General features: G+C 39.1%; 1 protein-coding gene across 11 annotated transcripts in view; it reads left to right on the top strand.

Annotated features, from left to right (window-relative positions):
- The window catches only part of SORCS1 (sortilin related VPS10 domain containing receptor 1), a 468,902-nt gene that overhangs the window by 280,869 nt on the left and 168,421 nt on the right, over window positions 1-19,612 (top strand). For 10 of the 11 annotated variants that reach the window (XM_072971853.1, XM_072971845.1, XM_072971844.1 and 7 more), the window contains one exon: window positions 15,015-15,173. In XM_072971853.1, coding sequence (XP_072827954.1) covers window positions 15,015-15,173 — 159 coding nt within the window. Of the gene's footprint in view, window positions 1-7,192; window positions 7,423-15,014; window positions 15,174-19,612 lie in introns of those variants that run through there. The other variant, XM_072971852.1, reaches the window with a different exon arrangement.

Here is a 19,612-nt window from a genome sequence, read left to right as displayed (position 1 = left end):
TAAGGCTCTTGTTGATGATGACCATATGGGAATATGGTTCCAGTGAACCTGGACATTATTGGAAAATTGGCCAATGAACAGTGCTCTTGGGGCTTACGTTAGCTACATTACACAGAACTTGGGTGCTGGTATGCGTCAGCCTGTGAACCGTGGAGTTTTAGCCTCTGCATTTCACTGCACTACTTGCCAAGGAGGGGAAAAAAAAAGTCTCTCACTGAAATGATTCTTTGTAGCCTTATGGTTTGCTTTGTGGCAATTCCACATGCTGTGGCTTGAGGAATTTGTTGAACATTGAAAAGGCACATGTGCTCATTTACATTGGCAAGTGTTAAATTGGGGAGGCATATGTTTTCTTTATTCTATCTCCTGTTAGATCCTTGGAGAGTGTTGGTGATGAGATTCCAGTGAAACTTCCCAAGTGATGTGCTTCGGAAAAATCTTTTTTTCAGAATCTCCAGTACTTATAACTTTGGCTGGAAAGAACTATAAAGTATGTTTGGCATCCCACTGGATTGGAATCCTTAAATTCCAATTAGAAGGTGCATTGGACCACAGAGATGAATTCTGAGCATGAAAAAAAAAGTCCCCAGCTTTAGGGATACTTTCATCTGGTCTAAGATTGTCTGTTGTGTTCCTGACACTTCTCTTAGCTGAACCATTGCAGCCACCTCTTAAGTGAGCTTCCTGCTTCCATATTCTCTTCTCTTTAACTCAGCTTCTGTATTACCTCCAAAGTGATCATTCTCCATGAGCTATATTCCTCTTATTTCCTGATTTAAGATCTTTTTTTTAAACTGAAGTATAGTCAGTTTATGATGTGTCAATTTCTAGTTTCTAGCATAATGTTTCAGTCTTACATATATATATATATATATATATATATATACACATATTCATTTTAATATTCTTTTTCATTATAGGTTACTACAATATATTGAATGTAGTTCCCTCCGCTATAGAGAAGAAACTTGTTTATCTATTTTATATATCGTAGTTCATATCTGCAAATCACAAATTCTCAATTTATCCCTTCCCACCCTCTTTCCTCCCAGTAACCATAAGTTTGTTTACTATGTCTCTGAGTCTGTTTCTGTTTTGTAAACAAGTTCATCAGTTGTCTTTTTTTTTTGATTCCACATATAAGTGATATCATGTGATACTTTTCTTTCTCTTTCTGGCTCACTTTACTTAGAATAATGATCTCTAGGTCCATCCAAGTTGTTGCAGATGACATTATTTTATTCCTTTTTATGGCTGAGTAGTATTCCATTGTGTATGTGTGTGTGTATGTGCACATATGAGTGTGTGTGTGTATATACATACACTACAACTTCTTTATCCAGGCATCTGTTGAGGGACATTTAGATTGTTTCCATGACTTGGCTATTGTATATAGTGCTTTAAGATCTTGAATTTGTGTGTATGGCTCAGAATAAATAGAATCTCTTGCAATTTAAGTCAAAACCCTTTTGCATGGCTAGTAAAGCTCTTTTTAACTTGACTGTAGACCACTTTACTTAACATTGGCCATCCTGAGGAACTTGCTATTACCTGAACATGGAATGCATGTTCACACTTCCCTGTCCTTGCCTAGCTTAACTCCTGGGCCATGAAATCCTTTCCGGCCCTTCTATCAAATACCTACACATCCTTCAATCCATTGTAGCATCAGGTGTCCTGTGGCTCCTTCCCTCATTCCCACAACCAGAAAATAAAAGCGCTTCTTTGTGTTCTCACAGTACTTTGCATGTGTCAGTACCTTTGCAACTGGACTTTCCCCACTGAATTATGTCTGATTTCCATGTCAGAGCCAACTGCAGAAGAATGCAGTCTAGGAAGGCATTCACTGTCTCATTTATAGTTTAATCCCCAGTCCTAAGTACAATAGATATCACTTGGTGCCTAAATTATAGCAAAAAGAAAGAGAGAGAGGGAGAGAGAGGGAGCGAGAGAGAGGGAACAAATGGTTGAATGGTGAACATCTGGGCTAGGGTGGAGTGAAAAATTTTTTCTCAAAAAATCCCTTATATTTTAGAAATGATTTTTTTCTATTTGTTATTGAAATACCTGCAGACAGTTTCTAAGAATTTTAATTGTTTTGAGTATTTCCATATTTTTGATAAAATATCCCATAGACAAGACAGACTCTACAAGGTCCCATTTAGTGCCTCTCTTATGAAATGAATGTACATTCTACCAAAGAAGGAAAATTGATTAGTTTACATTTTCTCTCATATTTTAGACAAATTTAAATACATTGATTAATAACCACTTTGAGCCCAGGCTCACTGGTTGGAAGCCCTGCTTATTTTGTGGTCTGATGTTTAGAATGCAGACCTGGGAAGCAAATTCTTGGGTGTGAGCCATACAAATGCCAAAAATGCTCTGAAATTGTCTTGGAGAAATTATCATGTCCCTCCTTACCTAGTTTCACTCCCTTGAGGTTTGCTTCAATTTCCAGTTGGAATATCTTAATTAATGTTTGTAAAGTGCTGTGTAATGCTTGAATGAAAATATCACATATATATAAAATCTTAAATAGTAGCTTAACAAATTTGCAGAGTTTTGGTGCAGTGAAATATTTTTTAACATCTTACAACTTATGATAAATAGATGACAAGAAAGGTTTGCCCATGAATTGATGATACAGTCAAAATGGAGAAACAATGTTTTTCTGCAACTCATTTATTCAGGGAACACAATTACTGAAGTGCTGTGCAGTTTAGAGTTTCTAATCTCTTAATTGTCTTTAACTTGAAATGCTCACCTGGGATCCCCATGTGTATGTGTTTAATATGCTCAGAATGATACTTTATTGCTTTTTTCTAGAAGCTTAGATGAAGATTGAAAATATGCATAAGTAGATTGTTATAAATAGACTCAAGTAGGAATGGCAATTTATATAAATCAATAAGAAAAAGGGAAACAATCATGATTTAAAATGTAGAAAATATATGAACCGGTGAGTGATCTACCGAATGAGAATATTCAAATGACAAATGCACCTGACAAAAGGAAGAAAGGGAGAAAGGAAAGAGAATTTCACTATCATTAGTAACGCATGTGTCTTGAAACAAAATATACTTTTTTTCCCTAGTCAGCTTAGAAAACATTATAAAAAGAGAGGGAGGAAAAAAACAACAGTTTCAGTGATAGGTATTTCCCAGGTCCCTGCCAAGGAACCAGGAATTAATATTCTCTTTTTCTGAAAGACATTTGGTAGTATGTGTCAAAGGGGGTAACAAAATTCCCGTTCTTTGATCCATATTCTACTTTGAGGGAATAACTTGAAAAAATAATAATTGATGTACAAAAGTATTAACATACATTAGGTCATGAGATTATATTAGTGAAATTTGAAAATCTTCTTATGAGGGATTAATTGCATAGTGGTATATCTGTATAATCAAATTCTAAGTAGACAATTAAAAAATGATAATACTGAAGAATATTTCATAGCCTGGAAGATGTTTGCAGTGTAAAGTGGAGAAAGGTTTAAAGGCAAAAAGTATCACGTGGCACTGTCTCTTGCTGTTGTAAATGAGTCTCTCTCTCTTTCTCCACCCCCCCAACCCCTCTGTGGCGTGTGTTGGTGTATATGGGTGTATGTGTGTTTGTCTGTCTCTCTGTCTTCCCCATGTTTATCTATGTGTGTATATCTATATATGCATAGAGACAAAGATTGAAAAAGCAAACTTCAAAATAGACACCAGAAATTGACACATTATAACTGACTATACTTCAGTAAAAAAAAAAAAAAATAAATGTTAGTGACAATTATCTCTGTGGAGTGATGTTTGAATGATTTTTCTTTTCTTGTTTCTCAGTACTTTGGGGAGGGCATTTTTCAAAATTTTCTGCAATGAACATGTTAATTCTTACTCATTAAAAAATACTAAATTTTAAAGCAAGTTAAATGAATAATTTAAAAGAAACAGAATTATTGTATCACTGGCACATTTACATTTAGCAAAAACCAAACACTTGCAAAGTAGCTTAAAACCTGCATCCCTGTCACTAGGCACAGTCTGTCTTCATCCTTTTATTCTGAATTAAAGGAAGTAGATTCAGTACCAGCTGTTTGCGAATTGAGAAGGGTCCAGTTTGGAGAGTCTCCCCAGCGGCAAGATGATACTGCACACTGACACAGTTCAGGTGTGGCCTTCAGAGGAAAAGATGATGATCAGTGTGGGCTCTAAGAATGACCCTGCCAGTCTCATGGGCTGGTCCTCACAAGTGTGACTCTAGAATGTCTAAGAACAGGCAAGTAGCCATCATGGTTTTACAGGCAAGGCCTCATGTGGTGGTCAAGATACTCGAGTGAGGTTTCTAGAAAACATTCATTGATTTTAGAACAGGGTTAACTGTGAGAATCTGTTTTTAATTTAATAAGAAGATGTCATCAGAAGAGTTACTTAGATTGAAGGTGGAAAAGGGGTTCTATTATATTAGTAGGAGCCTGTCTGACAGTGGACAAGTGTGGGGGTGACAGGTGGGATATGGAGAATGATTTGAACCCAGGAAACTATTTCATATTCACTGGAGACCTCAGTGCACCTCCATAGTTCCAGAAAGCATTACTATATTATAGTAAAATGAATAAATTGAGATGTATTGTCACAACTCTGAATTTCAGGGAATGGTAAATGATATCTGGTATATTCTATCCTGGGAGGTGTGGATCTCTCTGTGGGAGAGTTTGAGGCTCTCCTGTATAAAACATAGATGTCATTTACATTTAAGTATTACACAGCACTTTTTTCTTTTACTAAACATGGTCACTTTTTAAAATTTACTCAGTTATCTGGAAAATTCACTTTTGGGAAAAAGTCTCTGAAGATTTCAGATAAAGAATTCTTCCTCTCAGTAGAAAGTATTGTGTTTTATCCAAACCATACATTTCTGCATGTCACTAGTAATATTTATGATGGTACAACAGGGGTAAACCAGGACTGTACAGATAAAAATATGACGTGTGTTCACTCTTTCTGTGATCCATTCAGGGAAAACTAAAGTGTCTGTGAACTGTCTCTCATATGATCAAAGCAGCTCTTAAGTCAAAATCAATCAGCTTTGTAAATGATGCTATCTTTATGGGCGTGTTCAACCCATTATGAATATGAATCTCAATAGGAAAATGCTCTTAAAGAGTCACAAAGTAGAATGGAACTTTTTTAATTGGATTTCATGGTAGCACCTTGATTAGTTATCGCCCTGATTATTAAAGGTGCTAACCTCTGAGCAATTGTGGTGACTAGATAGTAAAAGATGTTGGCCTGGATAGATAAAAGATCATGTTGTTTGCAAAAGTTCTATGAAGGCGAAACTTTTTTTCTTTGTGTGAACACTTTTTTGGAAATTCTTTTATTCCTTTTGAATCAGGGTGCTGAGAAATACCATTGAACTCAAGAGGTCTGGTTCTGTGGTTATTTTCTTAAAGTGGATTCCCCATTGGTAGTAACTTGGGGCAGCTGAGTGTTTTATAGGTTTGGTGTAGTAGCAAAAGGAATTGAACTACGCAGCAGCATGCATATAAAATAAAAAACATAAAATAAAAATTGTAAATGCTTTTACATGAGTCTGTGCATGATAAAAATTGAACTTGCTATATGTTTCTGGGACACATTTAGTGTACAGCCATTCACCCTCAGACCCAAATGGCCTTTTGTTGTTTTTGCTGGTCCAAGGCTACCTAAAAAGTCCATCAGTTTATTTTAAGACCCAAGAGAACAATAAATATTCTGTTTCCAATTGCTAGATTCTGTTGTAATTGATATTGGTGCTTTTGTGGTGAACATAAAGGGATAAGAACTGGTTTTACTAGAAATCCATTTTTTATAGTATGAGACCCTTAATTAAATGATAGGATTGCAATGCCTGGATATGGGCTCTCTTATTGAAGAGTCAGTTATGCATACTTTAATGAACACTTAACAGACCTATTTTTCTATAATTCAATCTGGGTGATTTATGTACCCTGAAAATCCACAGACAGGAATTTCTTGACCTTGGGTCTCTTGGTGTCTCTGAGACTAACAATAAAATTCATTTAGGCTTCAATAAATATTCACCTTGAACTGATATCAGGTTGAGAATTTATAGCCTTCAAGAATTTAAGGTAATGGTTATTTCACAGCCAAAACCCAATGAAAAACCTGATAACCTCAAATTATTTATATTCCAGATATATTATGGTTATAAGAAGACTTTAAATTCATATTGAATATAGTAATAATATTTTGTCACATCCCCCTTCTTTTAACCATCAGTGACATATTGTACAGAAAATAGTTGTGGACCTGTGTCTCCAAGATGGCTGCCATCAATTATGCCATCCTCTGTGTCAGTATGTCTGTCCCCCCTTGAGAGGAGAGTCTGTTTTTCTCCTCCATTTAAATCGACTTCGGAATTAGTGATGTGTTCTGTCAGTAGAATCTGGCACCATGGATGTCCGGAACTTCTGAGGACATGCTGCTTCCGCCCGAGTCCCTTGAGATGCTTGCTCTTGGGACACTCACACTGGAACCAGCCACCAATTAAGAAATCCAACAACCATGAAACTGTGATGCTATGTGAAGTTCAAGCCACATGAAAAGGATCTGGAACGTGGGATGCAATGCAGAGAAAGAGAGAGGCTAAGACCAAATACATGAAGGAAGAAGCCATCTTAGAAGGGGGACCTTCAGTTCCAGCCACCGCAGTTGACCTCATGTGGATTTGAGACTGACTGCCACCTGAGCACTTTCAGAATTCCTGAGCACCAAAACCTTGAACAACATAAATGGTTGTCTTAAACCACTCCTCTGATGTAGTTTGTGGCACAGCAATAAATAAGTGGAAGAGAGGTCCTTTTCTCTTGATATCCCATAGGAGTTCTGCTATTTTGAGATGGAATTAGTCCAAGATATAGAACTGCTGAGAAAACGCAATCATGGGGGAAAAATCATCTTAAAACATCGCACCGCTGTATTGCCTGTTCTGACGGAAGGGGAAGAAGAAATGAGAGCAGAGAGAGAAACAGCAGCAGGATGTAATTATGCTTGGGGCCGGCTGATTAAGCACATTCGCCCTGTTCTGCCTCTCAAAAACAACTTGAGATGATCAGTGTCTGTCATTAAATAATTAAGGAACTCAGAAGAAAATTTACATGAAATGGATCGCCTTGTTAACTGGAGGCACCTCTTCCCGGATGGTCCCCTCCAGCCCCATCTTCCTGAGAGCAGCAGTGGAGCCACAGAGGCCAGTCTCACTTCACTAATCTGCAAATCCTATTGGAGAGAAACCCCTGGTGTTCTCCATCGCCTTGTCAGAAAAGCTTTAGTAGCCAAATACATTAGCAAGGTCTCATGTGGCTGAGACCTCATTAATCTTCCCCAATGCACCCGAGTGTATTTGTCCGTTTACCATGAAGCATTAATATACGTAAGTAAAATTAAAACATATTCCTGTATAACGATACAAGTACAGCAAAGGATGAAGAATGTGAGTACGTTCTGTTCACTGATTTTCAGAATGAATTCATTCCTATGGGCTCTTCCTTTCATTTTCCTGACTTTCAACTTGACATTTATTCAGACTCTAAAATCAAATGCCCAACTTAGAGATTTTACCCAAAATGGTGTGTCCCTCACCTAAATCAATGTTAAAATATACTGATAGCTTCTCTTTCCCGCTCTTTCTCCTCAGCTCCTCTCCTTTATCATGTTAGTGGAATAAAGAGATTTCTTCTCATTAAATGAACATCATTTCTTGTAAAGTCTCCCACGAGCAAAGATGAATGTCCGTTTCTCCCAGCATCACGGCTCCCTCTGATGGCAGCTAACACTTTAAAATGATGTAACCTTTTGGCATTCATAGATCTTGGGGGATTTAAGACAGAAGTTACTCTGGGACTTGTAATGACCATGGAAGTGAGTTCTGACTGAGTTTGAGCAGAGGCTATGGATAATGCTGGGGTTTTTAAGGCAGCTCAAATATTCTCAAGGTATTTAACCAGTCTCCATAGTGACTGCAATAATAAAAACGTCTTTCAAATTCGCACATCATTCTTTTCTTTTCAAATACCATTTTTTAAAAGCCAGATGACACAATTCTAAGTATTAATGAATATTCCATATTCCCTACTATCCCCTTAGCATGATAATAGTGATTTCTCCAGCAAAATGAGGTTTTTTTTTTTAAATGCCAGTTAGACATAGGATTCTGTTTATTAGGGAAACAATCACATTGTGATGATTCTTACTGGTTTTAGCATACTTTTTTTTTGCGAACAAGCTTGTAGGGAAATGTTTGTTCCTTACCTGTAATGTATCATCAAGTTAAAACTTTTTGACCATTTCTGTCATTTTTTTTTCTCACCAATACTAATGAGGAGACAAAATCAGTCTTATGGAGGAGTGATGCTAGATGAATAAAGAAAAGGAGACCAGGGACATGGTGAAAAGTCTGAATGTGGACTAGGACTCGGTATCTTGATTCCACAGATTTATATTTAAAGTCTCCCCTCCCCAAATTATCTTTATTTCTTCAGAAATACCTTACCCATCTTCTTGTTATTGAATCTCCATTATCTATTTCCTAGTGCCTTACTGCCCCCACCTTTTTCCCATCTAGGCAATATTTTTATGAGGTATTTGTAATACAAGGTTTATCTCTTTCTCTTTCTTTTTTAGAATTCAACTATCATATTTTATCAGAACATACAGTACTAAATGTGACATTGTATGTCAAATAATTGCAGTAACATTTGCACACAACTCAACATTGCTTGCACAAAGATGATCTTATTTGATCCATAGGCAAACATGTGCAATGTACCCTGTAGAGAGCTTGACCACTGATTATGTGACCTTGAGCAAATTACCTCCTTCCTCAAAGCCTCACTTCCTAATCCATCAAATGGACATACTATCTATCTGAAGTATTTTAATAATTTAGTAAAGTAATATATTTTAAAGGTTTAGAGAGTGCTGGTACACAGCAGATGCTCAATAAATGTAAACATTTTTTATATCACTACCCTCAATGATGAAACTGAGGCTCAAAAAAAAAAGATTATATGAGTGGAGAGCTCTTTAAAATGGTGTGACAGATACGGCAGACATGAAACTCAAATCCATTTTTGGAGTCTGGCCCATGGCATATTTTGATTCTAGTGGTGTATTTATGGTTTGTTTTTCCTCCTTCTTCTCAGGCATGAATGGGATTCACTAAATTCAGCTTTCTCTTTTCTGAAGAAGTGCACAGATTTAGGATTTGATCATGGCTCTTCTTGGGGAAAACAAGTGTCTGGTTCAGAGCCTCACGCTCAGCCCTGCAGATCAACCTGCCCTTGTGTACATAGAGGGTCACAGTGATGGGAGCAGAGTCTTTTCAGTTTGAGATTCTCTAAGTTAACTCAGAGGAGAATGTTGTGTTCAGTAGTCTGAAGAGAAATCAGAAGCCATCTTCGATAAGCTTTCTTTCTTGAATTATCTTCCAAGGAGTGTTACCCATGTGGTATCATTCCTGGTGAATCTTACTCTTCTATGTACCCTAGTGGATTTGGTAAGAGGAGTATTGAATGAATGATCATTATGGTTGCATAACAAGTAATAGGTCAGGTCTTCTGACGAGGCTATGAAGAGAAGTGTGAGGGACTGAAATTGTTTGATACACTTCTTGAAAATACTTTTTTCTCCTTGAAAATTTAAAGTCTTTGAGCCCTAATTTAAAAAAAATAGTTTAAAAGTAACTTTATAACATAAAATACAAAAGTTTCCCTGTAATTTCATTGAAGCAGTCTTTAGGTCATAAGTAAATGGTCTATTGCCCAAACATTCTCTTAGTATTGTTGAATGACCCTACTTTGTGTTAATGACTGTGGGTGGAGCATTAGGTGAGCTTCACTGAGTTCGGAGGAGAGGGTGAGAGTGGGACTTAAGAGTGATTGCACACTGGGTCCATCTTTCTACAGACTCTTTTCTCTCAGTGTTTACTTGATTGAACCTTTTTTAAAAAATCACTGTCCTCTCTTTTTCTCACTATTGTTTGTACTTCATTGATTTCCTTTCATGAATCATTCTGGGATCCTGGGTAACTCTCCCTAATGGTGTCCTCCAAACAGTTGCCAGTTGATAAGCACTTACTGTTCTCACCCTGAACGCATCTGGGAAGGATAATTGCTCCTCTCGAGAGGTGAATGGGCAGCTTTTCCACCCAAGTTGGTCAGCCAGTTGTTTGCTTGCTCTGATTACATTTTGCTTACTTTGTTTTTTTATTAAACATATTGGAGCCAGAGGTTTGAAAATAGCCTCTTATACACTGAATATAAAGTGGTTCCATAACTAGAGTACCCAATTGCTACTGTTGCTGTTTGTCATTGTCATTATGGAAAATATTTATTAGGCACCTGAGGTATGGGTATCTGAGTTAAGCCTTGAGCAAAACAAGAGAGATATCCCCAGTACACGACCTCTTCTTGATTCCAGCCTGTGAATGACAAGGAGTAGACAAATGAGCAAACAAATGACGAACGACATGTAAAATAAATACTCTTTGCTTTAGGATCAAAGAAATGGTGGGGAAACAGTATATGCCTAGAGGTGGTGAAGCTGCCTATTATTAACTCCACCCTGTCTAAACAGGTACATAATGGAATTCCACAAGCAACACACCTGGAAAAAGAATCTGGAAAACTAAATAGAAGGAGCATTCTTCTGGGAGAAATGTCCTGAGTAGATACCTAGAAGGATCAGAAAGCTGCCAGGCAGCCGTTTGTAGAATTAGATTGTGTAGTCATATGTTGATTCTGGAGCAGGTCAAAGAGAATGGCAACGCATTTAGTTTTTGACCATGTTGAGCTTTCAGAAGGAATAATAACAAAAAAAAAAAAAGGAGAAGTGACATATTTGAAATCTATGAATTGCATTTCATGTTCATTGGTCACTGCTAGGAAAAGCAAATAAAGTTTTTCCTTCTCTTGAAGTGGATGATGAGCCATTGCTTGGAGTCGGGTGGTGGGAGCCTGTGTCCCCGTTATTGACTTTCTATGGAAAACAGTTCATCTGCAAGTGCAGTCACTGCAGCTTCTGCACACCCTGCAGGGCATGAGTAAAGGAGTTCTAATCACCCCTGGGCTGATCTGAACAGAGAATAATTACCTTCCTGGTAAAGACAGACTCTTCCCCTTGTCCTTACACTCTGTTTCCAAGTAAAACAGCAGGAATTTGTTAACGAGGACTCGGATGCTCAGTGTCACAGGGCTCAGTGAAATGCATTGTAGCAGAAGGTAGGGACAAAGAGGACTCACTCATTTGTTCATTAGTTTGTTCTTCTACAAAGATGTATGGACCTGCTATGGACCAAGCTTCATGCTAGGCAAACAAGCCCTCCTTTTAGAGAGCTCACTTCAGGAATCCTGCTAAGTTTGGAGGCACGCCTTTTATAAAGACCTTTTAAAGTTCTGTCATTCAGATCGTATTCCAGAATGCAAAGGGTTAAACCATTTATTCAAAGTCCTATGAAGAGCCAAAAGCAGGTAAAGAACCAGTGCAAACCAGCAAAAAAAAAGGGATCACTGAACACATTTAAGGAATGTAGTTTATTATTTTTTGAGGCGTATTCACTGACTTGAAATTACTATTTTGATATTTCCTAGTAGAATACTTTTTGAGAAGATAGGACTTTATTTATAAATGATGTCATTTATGTATAAAGATTGGATCACGCTTATTATTTACATTGTATCTTTTTTCTCAAATGGGCTAAACATTTTCTGTTTAGATCTTACTTTAAAATCTGTGTTTATTAATATGTTTACTTTTAATAACCTACAAATGACAGCAAACTTTAACTCATTTGAAACAAAATTATTAAAGAATTTAAATTTGAAGACTGAAATCGTAAGATTGCATTTATTCAATTAATAATTCATGAAGTATTCACTACGTTTCAACCACTGTACCATTTGTAACCTAATTGTGGTGAAGGTTGTGATGAAGTAATTGAAATACATTGTACACAGTGGTGTGTATTAGTGTATGTAATTGTGTGTGTGTGTGATTCAGGTGGAAATGAATATAGACCATAATATTAAGTGAAAAGAAAAGCAGCAAAAAAAACTCCATGAAATGATCTGTAGCTTTGAATAAAGAAATAGAAGGGGGTTTAACTCGTCAAAAGGGTAGAATCATAAACAGTTTGTTTTTCTTTTATTTTGATTTTATTTTTTTTATTAGTTTTTTTGGGGGTGGGGGAGGGAGATAATTAGGTTTATTGATTTATTTGTTTTTAGAGGAGGTACTGGGGATTGAACCTAGGACCTTAAGAATGCTAAGCATGTGCTCTACCACTTGAGCTATATCCTCCCCTGCTTTTATTTTGGGTTCTGTTAGCAGTCTTACAGCATTGTTTTTGCAATAAAAATGGCTAAACAAAAGTGGATCCAGACTGACCTGTTTGCTTTGAGTGGATTGGAGCAGAGATTTGAAAGAGGAATCACTGAAAGTTTTGTGTAATATAGATACATCTTCAGGGGGAATTTTCTGACGTCTTCTATAATTTCCAAAATGTCAGATTCCCAAATAGAGGGTTTTAGGTGAAGACTATATAGAGATGGTGAGATTTTGGTCTACATAGTTTTAGTACTCAGAAGAAAAGCCAAAGAATCCAGGAATTTTATTTATTCAATATTAAATATCCATATGTTTGAAAATATTTACATTATTCTGCCTTCCCCATCCATTATTATTTGGATGTGGAATATCATATACAGTCTGATGACTTAGAGCATTATTATCAGAAATATTTTAAATAAATGATAAATAAAAATCAGCTTGATTTGAGGATGTTCTCTAGGCCCAGGGTTTTTATTTTGGTTAAGAAGTCTGCCAGGAGGAGCAGGTGGTGAGTCTGCACTTGTGAGAAGAAAGTAAAACATACTCTGGTTTACAGGGAAATAGAAAATCAGAGGGGGGAGAAATTCACTTTGCCTGAGACAATAGATGCTCTGTAAAATTGAGCCTCCTTCTGTTATCGTGGAGATTACTTTTTGGCAGTGGTGTAAAAGGTGGTTGTATATTATTGTTAATTGTGGCTGGAGACACAAAGCAATATGATCATTTGATGACTTATTTGTTATTTGGAAAATGGCAGCTTTTATGTGCCAGTAAATATGAAATCACCTGGAAATATGCTTGTGAATTTAGAAGCCATCTGACCATCCTTGCTTAATATGTACAATAGACTTTAATTAAACCATGCAAGTTTGTAGTTAGCAGATTACCTGATGGTTCCGCATCAGCCTCTCAAAGAGGGAGCTCTGTCTGCTTGGTGAATGCACGACAGAGAAACTTACATCTTTGTCAGAATTGATGGTCGGTGGACTGTGGCCTCACCAGAATGTGGAATAAGAGGCAATTAGTCTCCAATTTCATGTGTGTTCTCCATCCTGGCCAGAGTGCGGCTGACAGCCACAGCCACCACGGCCATTTCTCCTCTCCCAAGAAGAGCAGGCTGAAGGAAGAGCAAGGAGCCTTCAATGCCAGCTAACATAAACGCAGTTCAGGCTGAGTGCGTCTGGTGCGCGAGCCTCAGGTGCCATTTGCAGTGACAGGACGCTACTTTGGAAGCTGACACTTAACTATTCTGAGGTTTTAATATGATTGCCTCCAGAAGCTTGAGAAAGCCTTGTGTTTGCCTGGCACTTGGCTCTTTTATGACATGGCTCTAGTTTGTTTTTGTTTTTTTTTTTTTCCCCTCCCTTTCTCTCTCTTCTTTTCCTGAAATGGCTGCATCCTCAGCCGGTAATCTTTAAACCCCAGGCTGCAGTGATTTGTCTTCATACGGCCACACTTTAAGCACGTCGTTCATGCTTCTCTGAACCAGACTCAGAAAGTGCCAATTAATAAGTTGATAGGGAAGAAGTCAATGGGTAGCATTAAGGCCACCTGTCTAGAGGCATAGGTGCGCACTTTGCCTGCACAAAAGGCAACCTGCGGAGAGTTGGGAATAAGGTGCTTTATCACACATACCCAGAGGCAGAAAACGAGATTAACCATCCCAACGAGAGAGCACAAACCCTCTGCAGCTGTGAATTTTTACACGCGTGTAGCATATTCTCTTGTCGGTGGGCTGCAGGTTGAGAAGGGCGTCTACCTACTCTTTCCACGGCCCTTCCATTCGTGAGATGCTCAGACTGTTCTGGGCATCTTTCTAAATCCACAGGCCTACTCTGAAAACTTGTTCCATTCATTCCATTAACTTGCATTCATTCATTTGACAAATATCGACTGAGTATATAACATATGCTGAACCTCCTTCTAACTGCTGGGAGTACACCTGGTAGAGAAATACGAGCTATTACTATTCTCACGGGGTTTGTGTTCTAGAGGGGGGTACATAGGCAATAAATAAGTAGGTAAACTACTTCATAGATTAGCAGGTGTTGAAAGAACCTTTGTAAAATACCCCTGAGGCTTTTGAATGCCCAGCTTTTGACTCGAGACTCAGAAAATCAGGCTAAAGGCAGGATGAAAAGAGATATTGTTGATGTGAACAAGAGGGTTTGTGGTAGGAGAGAAAAAACAGTGGACTCCATCCTCTTTTTGTTTCTGTCTACATTTCGTATGAAAGACTGAAAAGTCTTGCTCTATTACCCCCCAAAATGGAGACTAGACGAGACTCAGTAAGGAGAGTTGAGGTTAGGGGAATAATGGGAAGCATTTCAGATTAAGGAAGTAACCTTGGGGAAACACCAAGGTGCCCTATAGAAGGGAAGAAGATACACTCCTCTATTTCCTCCTCCTCCCTTTCAACCTGCCCTGCTTCTTTAATTTCTTAGTGAAGACAGTTCCATGGCATTGGTCCAAGGGGTAGGAGAGCCAACGTGATGGAGTCAAGGTCTTTGTTTAGCCAAGCGTTCTTTGCCTGCTCCCTTCTCCTCCCTTGTCAGAAATGTAGCTATTTTTAAGCTCGGTAAATCTGCAAACTTAACTTTCTGTTGTTTTTCTTTCCCAAACAATTCTCTGCTGCAGATCATGTTGCTCACAGACCCAGAGATTGAGAGCAGTTTACTGATCAGCTCAGATGAAGGGGCAACCTATCAAAAGTACCGGCTGAACTTTTACATCCAGAGCTTGCTTTTCCATCCCAAGCAAGAGGACTGGATTCTGGCATACAGCCAAGACCAAAAGGTGAGCCTCGTAACCTTGTTCGAGACAACAGCACATGGTTGTCCCAGGGAAAAACCGCTACTTAATCATCTCTGCATTTCTTCTCAGTGGTCACCTTTGTTCTGTGCAGTAGCCTGAACTCTGTGTCTCTGGGGCGAGGGGCAGCAACGTGGACCTCAGAGGGGCTTGCTTGAGCTGTGTAAGCATCTGAAACAGCATACAAAGGAAAAGCCAAACACTGAGGAAGACATTGTGGGGAAGCAGTTCTCAACCTGAAAGCTTCAACCCATAAAGAGCCCCTAACTTCCATGGCATTTAAGACAGTGTTTTGTGTAGGTGGAGATGTGAGCATTTTTTGGAATAAGGGTCCCGTGGCTTTTACCAGACCCTGTAAAGAGTAGGTGGATGCCCTTCAAGTTGGCCCTGAAAAGGTTAGGAACATTAGTGATTTGCTAAAATAGTGAGAGAAATGGCCAGAGAGCAATAATAATGTACATAGATAACATTATTCTGAATCAGGTAATCTCAGGACTTTTCTTCTCTTGGCAGCTGGGTCGAAGAAAGGTCCACTTTATTTTGTTGTTGTTGTTAAACGGATGTACTATTTTTTTCACATTTAAATTTTACTAAACACTGAGCTCAGCCTATACTGGCCCTGAGTTCAGATTTTTGAAATAAAGGTAAGTGCACAGCTTTAAGAGTTCCATGTATTAAACACTGCACAATATATTCAACAATTAGAAAAACAAATCTTTGGGGGAGGGTCTTATAACTATATACCTTTATACGTTTAGTAAACAAGGATAGGGACAAGCCCTGTAATTTGAGGAAAAACCCATTCAGGACAGAGAGATCCTTGGGAAAGTTCCACTTTTTAAGAAAACATTGAATGAAGTTATGCTATTATGTCTGTTAGTGTGTGTGTGTGTGTGTGTGTGTGTGTGAGTGCACGTGTTCATACATGATATGTGTATGTATTTTATGGGGTAAGTGCTACAGAATATGTCATGTACAGATACATTGTAAAATACATATAGTTCCTGCTTTTAAGGAACTTGCGTTTTCAGGTGAAATATAAGGCAAACAACAGCAAATACAATCAGAGTAAAATTAAAAGAAATAAAACATGCACAGGCACATGCAGGAGAGCTTCTAGCCATAAAAGCTGAAAGGAAAATAGGTAAAAATATTAAAATGTTCTTTGTGAAATGCATGTTTCAGTGAGGTCACTCTGAGAATTCTCCTTAGAGAAATTATATATTACAAAGTACATATATTCAACGAAATCCTGGGCTTACTTGAGTGAGGAGGCTATTGTAGGATTTTATCTGTTTGGGTGGGGTTCTTCTTCCTCTAGGGAGGGGAATCGTATAGGAAACTTTCCAAAGTCTACAGACAGGAGTATTTTTGAGGAAGCAAATTAAAATTCTTAGGATTAGAGTTTTATTCATGCTGCCCTTGCTGCCAAATAAAATGCACATTAAGCCTAAAAATAGAAAAGATTTACAATTAGTATTTTTTTCCTCCTGAGCAGCCCGGCTACCCTTTCAGCAGAATGTACAATTTCATTCCTGGAGTCAAGCCACAGTGCATCTGGTGCAGGCTGGTGCAGTTACCAGAGGCACAGCTGAGCGGCTCGGGACACAGAGTATTAGTCATTTAATCCACTGGGTTTTTGTATTTTACTTGACAGTTGGTTAATTTTCCCCTGGATGCCAGAGGCACAGTGAGGGCCAGATTTACCTGGCTAAGTGAAAACTATGCATCTTTGAAGTTATGCTGGAGGGAAGGCCCCAAAACGTAACCCTTTAGGTGCCAGCCCTTCAGACGGTGGCTCCGGCACGAGCACTGTGGCAGAGTGGGTGTCCCTGGGGGAGTCAGGGCATGTGGGGTTATGGCCCCAACTCATCACGTATAGGAGCAGTACTTGGTGTTGGCTTTCTTTGCCTTAAAATCTCTTTTCATGGATAATTACAATTGCAGGTGCGCTTCCAATGAGATTGAAAAAACCAACCAAACAACAAAAACAAATACTAGGTACCATGTCTGGTTTCGGTGCTCAGTATCGTGCACTGTTGGTATAAAATAACTACACCAAGGGGTATCCAATTTATCTAGGGAAAGAGGATAAAAATGCATGAGTTCATTAGTAGTGTTAGAGGGGCCAAAAGGCAGATAGATCCCTCACTCACACGCAATACCTACCCAGTCAAAGGAGCTGATGGCCTGTGTGAAACTGGCAGCCTGAAGTTTAGGAGATGGAGGTCTTATAAAATGACTTCACCTAGATCTTGATGAATATGTCATCTCTCTGTTGGGGAGGAGGGCCACATTTTACATAAGAGGAATGTCATAAACAATGATATGAAGTTGTAAAGTTAGAAAACCTATGTTAACAGGATTGTGAATGTATCTTTTTGGCTGAAACTGAAATTTGGGAAAGCTAATTATACATGTACTCCTGGAACCTACTTTTGAGTTTTTGGGACTGCTTTGACTGTTAGGCAAAATAATTTTTGTTTTCCCAATTAGGAGCCTTTTGAACATTTTAGTCAGTGGAATTGTATGTCCAGAGCTATAGATTACAAGGATTAATCTGCTTGCACATTAGGATGCACTGTGATAATATGAGGCCAAAACCAAGAAGACCAATTAGGAAGATATCACAGTAGTCCTGGTCTGGACCAAGAAATGTCTTTTGTGACCATAGACCAAATGAATTCTACCATCTCAGAGGCAGAAGAAGCTTTAACACTCTGCTCTGTGTGTAGCTAACAAATCAAGAATCTGAGAAGTTAATGAATTTTCCCAAAGGGAAAAACCACTCATTGGTATCACATGTCTAAGTTCAGCCACTGGAATAAAACCTTATGTGAAATTTATTAGGGCTTTCTACTCAATTGATGGTGATTTCTGGAGATTAGCAAAGGGACAGAAGCCAGCCTTTTTACTAAGCTCTCTGTTTCTCTGGAAGAGAATGAAGGATAAATCTTCCTGAGGGGAAAAAAGTTGTGGCTAACCTACTAATATGAGTCGAGGTTGGAGAAGAACTGCATATCTCAGGGCTTGGATCACAGAACGAGCAGCGTGGGGCCTTAGCAGGGAGGGGTGCAGGCTCCAGCCATCAGATGAGCCATTAGCTGGTGGCATTGGCCAGAAGTCAAGTGGCGGGGTCTCGGCCACTCATGTGGCTCAGTGATATGGAAATAATAGCTGGCAATCACCTATGAATCACAGAGCTTTTAACGCTGATGAGTTGCCGCAATGGGTGCCAAGGTGGGGCTCATGCTGGTGTTGGCGGCCAGTGACTGTGTTTGCCTGGGAAATGGGAACATGCATTCTTTCGCATAAGTAACGCTCATCAGCGTTTCAGTGACAGTCACCGCTGCAGAACCCCTAGCTGAGATGGTGCTGCCGTGCTAGGATTCCCTCTGCTGGATGCTGTTTTCCACACGCCTGTGGTGAACAAAATCCCCAGGCAGAAAGTGCTGTTAGGAAGTATCGCACTGAGGTGTCAGCTCCCACTGAGCTCGCCTGTGAACAGTGTCTCCATCTCTTCTCTCTTCCCTTGTTTGCTGTCCTGTCTTCTCAGGCACATGCTCCCTCCTTTGAATACACAGCTGCCGTTACTTTTCCCTGCCATTGTGTTTTCTCACCTTCACTGAGACCTGGGGGCCCTGAGGACAGGGTCTGGGTCTCTGGCTCGCAGGAGAGAGCCCATGTGGGCTGCGGCGTTCTGCTCTGACCGCATTTCATGTTGCGTGTCTGAATTCTCAATGGAGGCTCTTTTGACGTGAGCTTTTAAAGAGTTTGGTTGAGCAGATTGTCCTTTCTGGCTCAAGATAGAGTTTTACTGGCCATCAGTTCCGTAGGAAGCCAGATTAAAAGAAGAAAAAAATCCTTTAATCAGAGAGACATGTATATGGCCAAGTGCCCTCCAAATTCATAAAATCAGGATATTTTGCTCTTTTAGCCTTTTTTTCTTAGAGAAAAATCTACCTATGAAATGTCTCGGTAGTCACCAAGAGGTCAGAGCTTTCTTGAAGCGGCATGTGGCTCTCCCACCACCACGAGAATGACTGAAGAGAAAAGGTTTGGAGGCTTTTTCCCTTTGAAGTTCTGTAGGAAGTAGCTTGACTTCTTAGGAAGCCCGGTTGGGGGACTTACAGGGTATAGACGCAAGCGCTAGACTCCTTGGCCTCTCAAAGGTCTACGTGAGGGTGTGCCCTTGGAAAGCCTCCAGAATTTCCAGAAAAATAAGCATTATGGACATTATGGAAATGTCATGCCCTGTGGGCAGAGGCATACCTGCCACGTACAGTCAAATGCCTTTGGCTTCTCACAAAACAGCAGTGACTCACTATGGACGCTATGGAGACTTCCAGGCCATTCGTTACGGGAGCACCAACAGCTCACTTTCCTGGACTGACCTACCTTTTATTTCTGTAATTAAGCAGTAG

Source organism: Vicugna pacos, chromosome 11, assembly GCF_048564905.1.
Source record: "Vicugna pacos chromosome 11, VicPac4, whole genome shotgun sequence".
NCBI classification, from domain to species: domain Eukaryota; kingdom Metazoa; phylum Chordata; class Mammalia; order Artiodactyla; family Camelidae; genus Vicugna; species Vicugna pacos.
This window is presented reverse-complemented; position numbering and strand designations above follow the sequence as displayed.